Raw genomic sequence first — 8,012 nt, 5'->3', positions numbered from 1 at the left:
TATAGACATGGTTCCTGTATGTCAATCAGGTCAAGTTAATCATTTATGTGTATTAATTCACTTAATCTCAACAAAAGATCATTTTGTGGTTCTCCAACAACCCTGCGAGGTAAATAAGGCAGATTAATGATTCCCCCCCACCCATTTTTTCACATGAGGAGGCTGAGCCTCGAAGGGAATTTGTGTGCAAGTGGGTGTGGTGGTTGTGAGCTGGACTCTGAGGCCAGAGCTACATTCAGAACCAGAAGCATCCACTTCCTAGCTGGGAGTCCTTGGGCAAGTCCTGGTCTCTTTCCAATTTACTAGGTGAAACCTTGCTTCTAAGGTTATTAATATATCTTTTCATATGTATTACTTTTATGTGAACTTCCTGTGTATACACTTCACCTTTTTGGTTGGGTGGCTGAAATTCTGTACCTGTTTTAAACAAGGAAACTAATAGAGTATTAAAATTCCTCATTAATCTTCAGACTCTGTGACTAAAAAAATACTGTGGTTAGCAGATAAAAAGTCTCAAGGAAAACAGGAGTTTAGAGAAAAAGAATAAATGATTTTAAATATACATAAATATAAAATTGTCCAAATGTTTAAAGTTTGAGAAGACTGGTAAGAGGATGGAAAAGCAGGTGCTTACATATACCACTGACATGAATAAAATCAGTGTGATCTTTTTGGAGGGTGATTTGTCAGTATCAAATCTGAAAATGTATACACCCTTTGACCTGATGTCAATGCTAGGAATTTACCCCACTAAATTACTCGCAAAAGAGTTGTATACATATAGAAAAATGTTTGCTGAAGCACTCTTTATAATAGCAAATAACCAGAAATAATCTAACCACAGCAGGGGACTAGACTAGTTAATTATGGAACATCTATAAAATAGATTATTTGTTCAAAATAACATGAATTGTGGTGACCTGTAATCTTAAGATATATGACATGAAGGTACATTAGTTAGGGGGAAACAGTGCAGAACAACATATAACAGTATGCATAGCAAGACTATAATTTTTAAAGGATAAATGTGCAGACATATGCTGATACGGATCTTTATATTTGCTTCTGAAAGAAAACACAAGAAACCACCAACTGCCATGGAGGAGGCTGGAGGGTGGAAGGCATTTTCTTCCTGTACCGTTTGCCTTGTCTTACCATGTGCATGTCTTACTTCTCACATTTATTTTTAAGGTCGACAGGGTAGTTCTCTTTATAATTTTTGTTTTACAAAATATTATTTTAAAATTGAATTTTAAAACCCCAAAGTTAAAAAAAATTATTCTCTACCTTACTCGCCCCCAGAGATTATATGAGGCAACGTTTCCAACAGTTTTTTCAGAGAAGAAAGTAACTGCAGCAAAAGGTGGGGAAAGGCCCAGCCCTGCTTACACCTGCCAGGCCTGACCAGGATGCCTCTCCATCACAGACCAGGTCAGTGAAACAGACCTTCAAATGCCTTTCCCTGCTTTTGGTATATCAAATGGTATCAAAGTAATCTCCCCCTGGCTCCCCTTCCCCTCCTTTTTTGGTACTGATTCTATATGGATCACAATCAACAATGAGAGGTGTGGGCTATTTCTTAGTCATTGTTATGGTTTCTATACAGAACTACCAAGGGGGAAGGTTTCCAACCAGCTTCACTCTCAGGTGGAAAAGACCACTTACAAAAAGCAAAGGTGCTTTTCAGGCAAGAAGTCTTAGCCTAAAGTCGTGATTTTTTTTTTTTAAATCTCCAGTTTTAATGGTTGCTCCTGCTGTAGTTTAATGGCACATGTACAAGGACGAGCCCTCTGTATGGTTCCTGAATCAAGTCCCAATTGTCACTGCTGATCAGGGAAAGGGGCTACTCACCCTTAGAGGTTGTCTCTTTTTTTAAAAAATTAATGAATTAATTTATTTTTGGCTGTGTTGGGTCTTCATTTCTGTGCGAGGGCTTTCTCTAGTTGCGGCAAGCGGGGGCCACTCTTCATCGCGGTGCGCGGGCCTCTCACTGTCACGGCCTCTCTTGTTGCGGAGCACAGGCTCGACGCGCAGGCTCAGTAGTTGTGGTTCACGGGCCTAGTTGCTCCGCGGCACGCGGGATCTTCCCAGACCAGGGCTTGAACCCGTGTCCCCTGCATTGGCAGGCAGACTTTCAACCACTGCGCCACCAGGGAAGCCCTAGAGGTTGTCTCTTGACGTCCCACATTTATGAAACCCCACACCCAAAAGGGCAAAATATCTGGAGGCCGGATTCAACTACGCAATGTTTTTATTCAACTATAAGCAAACAGCAGAATTAACACAACATTCAGCAGCTCCAGACCGGCTTTTCTTACACCGAAGAGTGATCAATTTAACAGGCACAGACTTTCGGATTTCTGATGACCTCTCACTCAGCCCTGCAGCTCATCTAGATGGCCAAGCTTTAACAGCAACTCTCTTCCTATTGCTTTTTTCAGTATTGCTCTTTAAAGGAGCCAGAGCAGGACACTGACACCCAATAACCAGCCTGAGATGTATCACATGGGGGGCTAGCGGACGTGCTGGCCCCTGGTTGTCTTAGTGAGAGACAGGGCCATGAAAACACATGCCAGAAGATGCCATCACAGACAATCCTGGGCTCGGGCTCACAAAGGCAGAGGCAATCAACCTTTTCTTTTTTTCAACCTCCCTTAAAGATTCTTTGATGCTCTGTTCTAATACTGCAGACCTGGTCTTTTTACCAGAATTTTTTTCTTCTTTAACGTCTAGGTTGTTATTCTTATATTAACATTTTGATGACCCCATCCTAGTACCAAAATATCCCCCACCAAAACGGAGTTCAAATTTGATCAAAACGTAAACCCCCTAGAATTACAGAGGACAGGCAGAAGGAAAAGTCACCCTAAACCTAAATCTGACCTCTCAGGGATCAGGCAGGGGGAAGGGGAGAAATCTACATGCATCACTAAACTGAAACACTGCTTGGGAACTCTGGGACCGTGTCCATCTCCTGGCTTTCCTCTACTTCCCAGACAGCTGCTCGTACAGTTTGGGCACATAGTCATCCCATTCGGCCTGGTAACACGTGCCGGCCACCGGAGCCCCGAGCTCGTACTTTTTGCGGAAATTCGCCACCTTGAATTTGCCACGGTGGTCTCCAGATCGGTTGCTGAGAATGGGCTCATCACACTTCAGTGGCCTGTCCTGCTCGTAAACCAGCCAGATGTAGCGGTGAAGGCCTGGAGGGAGAGGTGGGAGGGAAGATGTACACACAGCTAGGCATGTGAGAGGGAGACGTCACCCATTTTCGGAGAATGCACCAACTCGGAGGGACCCAGACCACCCCATTTATGAGAGGGACCTAAGTTCACTGCAGCTTTATTCACAATAGCCCAGAGGAGAAAGCACCTCAGATGTCCATTGATGAACGAATGGATAAACAAAATATAGTATATACGTATAATGGAATATTATTCAGCCTTGAAAAAAGAAGGAAATCCTGCCCCATGCTACCACATGGATGAATCTTGGTATGGATCTGCATATGGTATGGAACTTATATGGAGCTACTGAAACTTTCCTATACTGCTGATTAGAATGTAGAAATTTTCAACCATTTTGGATTTCTATGACCCAACAATTCTACTCCTAAGTATTTACCCAAGGGAAATGGAAACATGCCCATAAAAGGACAAGAGTGTAAACAGCAGCTTTATTCCTAATATCCAAACACTGGAAACACAACCCAAATGTCCAGGGAATGGCTACACAAACTGTGGTATATTCGCACAATGGAATACCACTTGGCAATGAAAAGGAACAAGCTACCATCTTGAGTCCAAGAGACCAGTCACCGAAAACAAGTGCATATTACATGACACCATTTATAAGAATACAACAATAGCAAGAGTAATCTGTGGAGAGGAGTCAGAAAATAATTAGCTCTGGGGAAATTTAACTTAAAAGATGCCTTAAGAACCTTCTGGGGTGACAAAAATATCCTACATCTTGTTTTCCATGGTGCTTACACGGATGTGTGCATTGGTCAATGTTCACTGACTAAACCCTTCTGATCTGTGTGTTTTATTATACGTAAGTTATACCTGACTAAACAAATACGAAAAAGAAAAAAGAGTTACTGAAGCTCTTTTTGTTAATGAGAACACAGCTCCTGCTTGAGAGAACTGCTTTATTCTCATGGGTGTATTTTCCATAATTAAACTGCCTAATGCAGTTTTACAACTGCCCCAGAGAACTTAAGAGATGCCTGGGAAAGCTGTCCCTCTCCCATCCTCTTATGAATGCATGAGAGGGCCTGGCGCCATCTGAAGCTTCTGGGCCTAAAGATAAAACACAAGGTCCCTTGTCGGGGACCTCCTTATACCTCTTCAGAGTAACTCATGGCTGGACAACATGTACAAGAGCAAGTGTTCTGCCGTGCTCCACTTCCCTTGCTTCAGGAAATGGAAACACCTGTAATGCATGACAGGCAATAACAGTGCATCTCCCACTGTTAGCCTAGGCAGCACTTACCCAACTTGGAGAGGTTCAATACAGTATTTTCTCTCTTTCTTTCTCTCTCTCTTTACATATATAATACGTAACCTAATGCAATACATTATATGTGTGTATCTTCAATACAGTTCTTAGTATCCAAATCTTTTCAAGATACCACACTAGATTTTCGAGAGAAAGACAAAATGACAAAAAAGCCAATTTTTTATAATTAATTTGGAAACTATGACCATTTCTGAGACCGTTCATGGGAACTAGAAACTCAAACAACCCACAGGGCAAAGGCTGAATATGGAATTTAGATGATTTAACTGTTTAATCCACATGTAGCTCCCCTGGGAAGTTGTTCTCAGCATTCTGCAACATTGCTTCCTTGGTAACTCTTCACCAACTTCCCTGCTTGCTAAAGGCCTGACAGCTGAGAGGCAGTGCTAAAAGAACATCCATCTAAACTGGTACCCAAGGTTCTAGCCACCTGACACTACAGCAGGTCTGAGTGTCCCTGACAGGCAGTTGCCTCAGAGGGGAACCGAGTTGCCTAAAATCTCCACTAGGGTAAGGGCTCTCATAAATAAAAATAAAACTCTAAGAACCAGACTAAAATTTTGTAGCACTTTAGGCCAATCCTGATATGCACCCAGGCTCCCCTCCCATCTCCCTCCAAAAGCAGCCTTTACTGACCTGTGCCCTTGGGAGGCCCAGAGCCCACATAATCGGAGAGGACCGTGCCACTGCTGATGTCGTTGCCCTTCATGTTGACCACCAGGAAATGGTGCCATTCCCTACGTGGAGGAACAGAGGACCATCAGCACCGCAGGAAGTTATTACGCACTCGTGGGCGCAGCCAGCAAATGTGCAGCACGCACATGCTCCACACCAGGATGCAGTGACAGACAAGACAGATGGCCCCGCCTTCTCGGCCAGAGCAAACCTCACATGCCAGCAGAGAGGACCCAGCCACCCCCTCCCTCCTTCCGACTCTCTAGGGCAGGAGTCAGCACACTTCTTCTGTGAAGGGCCAGACAGTAAATGTTTTAGGCTTTGTACAACACACTGTCTCTATCACAACTACTCAACTCTGCAGCTGTAGCCTGAAAGCAGCCACAGACAGAACATAAATTATCGTGGCTGGGTTCCAACAAAACTTTATTTAGGAACACCAAAAACTGAATTTCATGTAATCTCCACATGTCACAAAGTATTATTGTTCTTCAATTTTTTTCCCCCATTCATTTAAAAATGTTAAAGTCATTCTCAGCTCATGGGGCTGTACAAAAACAGGCCTGGGGCAGATCTAGCTCTCGGCTATAGATTCTAGACTTTTTTCTAGGGAGTGAAAGGGAGGGAAATGCATACTCAGGCTTAAGCATGGACGTGAACACCCCAAATCGGGTCTATTTCTGCCACCACAGCATGGCCAGTAAGGGACTTACACAGTGCAAGAAGCACTGGGTCACATGTGGATGACTCGGTGTTTCCCATCTTTCCCCAACTTGCCTGTATTTGGGGTCCTTCCTGCTGGGAGCATCCGGGTCTGTCAAGACCAAGGTATACAGTTTACCTGGATCAAGGCCATCCCATGCAATGCTGGTGGGCCGGTTCTTAACCTGTAGAAAGGAATAGATTTGGAGTTTAAGTCAGAAATGCTGAAGAAACCTATACTTTCTTTGACCTCAGATTCCTTAAAGGTCAAGCACAGTAAATTATTAATTAAAGCTCAAGTGTATCGACTCTATTAAGAACCAGGATCTGACGTTTAATATACATTATTTATTTTAGTCCCAACAACAATATGGGGCTAGTATCCTAGCATGTTATTAACAGAAAGACGTTGGGTCAGGATTTCAACGCTGGTGCTGACTACAACCTTACATTACCTGGAATGACAGGATCTCTAGATTGGTGATCACGTTACCTGGGGCCTGCTAAAGTGAAATCTGAATTAACCAGATATTTAAAAGAGCAGAGAAAATGAGAAAACCAAGGTGGGCAGACGTGGACAGTGAGTCTGGAAAGAGAGGCTGCGAGACGGGCACTTTAAACACCCAAAACAATAAACTCTGTAAACGTCTAAACCAATAAACCATCTGAGCACTGTTTATTCGCACTGTTGCTCCGGAGGTTCGGAACCAAAAACTCGCCACGGGGTCCGGCACCTAGTTTCCCCACTTGCAGCAGCCAGGACCTGGTTAGGCCTCAGCCGTGGGCGCTCAGAAGCCAAACGGTAAAACAAGGCCGTTTACCCTCGAGCCTTCCAGCTGCAGAATGCACTTACCTTTGGAGCGGCTTCACGCTACTGGGAAGAATCTCTGGGCACTGCTGCTCACCGCTGCTCACTGCTTACATAATGCGTCACATGCCCTCGGGTGGGGCTTTTACTTCCCAAATTGAGGCCTAAAATCCTGAGCACCGAGGGGAGGCTCTGGGGACATGTGGGCGGCCACTCCCCACTCCCTCCAGGGGAAGGCGCCCTTCCCGCCCCTGCGCAGTGATCTGGGCCGTTTCAAGGCCTACGCCACTGCCTGCGCCTCGAAGTCCCGGGAAAACTGATCAATTTCTTCCGAAGGCCGAGCCCCGCCCGCCACGTGCCGGGTTCCCGGGGCTGGGTGGGGGAAGGGGGCGGTCAGCAGGCCTGCGGCTTGGGCACCGCGACCCCCTTCCCTCGGTTGATCCGGCGCACGGAGGCAGGAACGTCCCTCCCCACCTCCACTGGGTCCCCGCCCCTCCGGCCTGAGAGACTCTGAGCCTCCAGTAGCTGCACCCCCGCCGCCCTTGGGTACCTGGGTGGGTGTGAGCACTTTGCCCAGCTCGTCAACCTCCACCCCGCCGTATTTGACCTGCAGCGGGTGCTGCGGCCTCTCGTCCACTTCCTGAAGGCTCAAAGTCCCGGACCACTTGCTGAGGTCCACCGGCATCGCGAAGCCGAGAGGGTCGGACAGCAGGGAAAGCTGCGGGAGGACTCACGCAGGGTAGCAGCCCAGACTCCCAGCGGTCTGCAAGCTGTACCGAGGCAACTCACGCACCACGGCCGGGGAGCGCATGCGCCAGAGCACCGCCCCGCCCTGCCCCGCTTCTCCAGTCACCGGCGAAGACGGGCCCCACTCTGCTCTCTGATTGGCCGAACCCAGTAGCGCGGGCCCTCTAGCGCTCCCGGGTCAATGCAGTAGGTTCGGCCTTTCTTTTTGCGGAGGGGGAATGTGCTGTCCGCCGCTGGCAGAGTTCCCAAGAACTGTGGCTGGGCTTGCAAGACTGTTGTTTCAAGAACTGTAGTTGAGCTACCTTTAATTTTTTTTTTAACCTTTTTGCATGATTCTTTGCTCTACTTTCTAAATGCAGAAATGGTAAGGTCTTGCTTTTCTCTTGCACGTCTTAAAACAACCTCATTGCCCCGCCTCCTGGTGTTTTCGCGCATGCTCACTGGTTTCCGTAATGGCCAGGAGAGGGCCTGGGGGAACTTTTGAGCGTTGTTCTCAACGGATAAATATATTTGCACATATATTTGATCTCCCTATCCCCACTTGCTCTAGACAAGA

General features: G+C 46.3%; 1 protein-coding gene across 1 annotated transcript; it reads right to left on the bottom strand.

Moving 5' to 3' along the window:
- Positions 1-5,681: 5,681 nt before the first annotated feature.
- On the bottom strand, positions 5,682-7,533 carry PEBP1 (phosphatidylethanolamine binding protein 1). Its single transcript, XM_061169109.1, has 2 exons — positions 7,260-7,533; positions 5,682-6,086 (listed from the first exon to the last, which is right to left on the bottom strand). The coding sequence occupies exons 1-2, from the start codon at positions 7,392-7,394 to the stop codon at positions 5,874-5,876; spliced, it is 348 nt and encodes a 115-aa protein (XP_061025092.1). The 5' UTR covers positions 7,395-7,533; the 3' UTR covers positions 5,682-5,873.
- Positions 7,534-8,012: the final 479 nt, after the last annotated feature.

This window comes from Eubalaena glacialis, chromosome 15 (genome assembly GCF_028564815.1).
Source record: "Eubalaena glacialis isolate mEubGla1 chromosome 15, mEubGla1.1.hap2.+ XY, whole genome shotgun sequence".
In the NCBI taxonomy this organism is placed as follows: Eukaryota; Metazoa; Chordata; class Mammalia; order Artiodactyla; family Balaenidae; genus Eubalaena; species Eubalaena glacialis.
The sequence above is the reverse complement of the archived record's forward strand: the minus strand, read 5'-3'. Positions and strand labels throughout refer to the sequence as shown.

What these genes read in the sequence shown, in the direction of transcription:
- PEBP1 (XM_061169109.1), bottom strand. Translation starts at nt 7,394, where the DNA reads ATGCCGGTGGACCTCAGCAAGTGGTCCGGGACTTTGAGCCTTCAGGAA. An exon ending in AAGTGCTCACACCCACCCAG is followed by an intron (nt 6,087 to 7,259) that starts GTACCCAAGGGC and finishes TCCTTTCTACAG; the next exon opens with GTTAAGAACCGGCCCACCAG.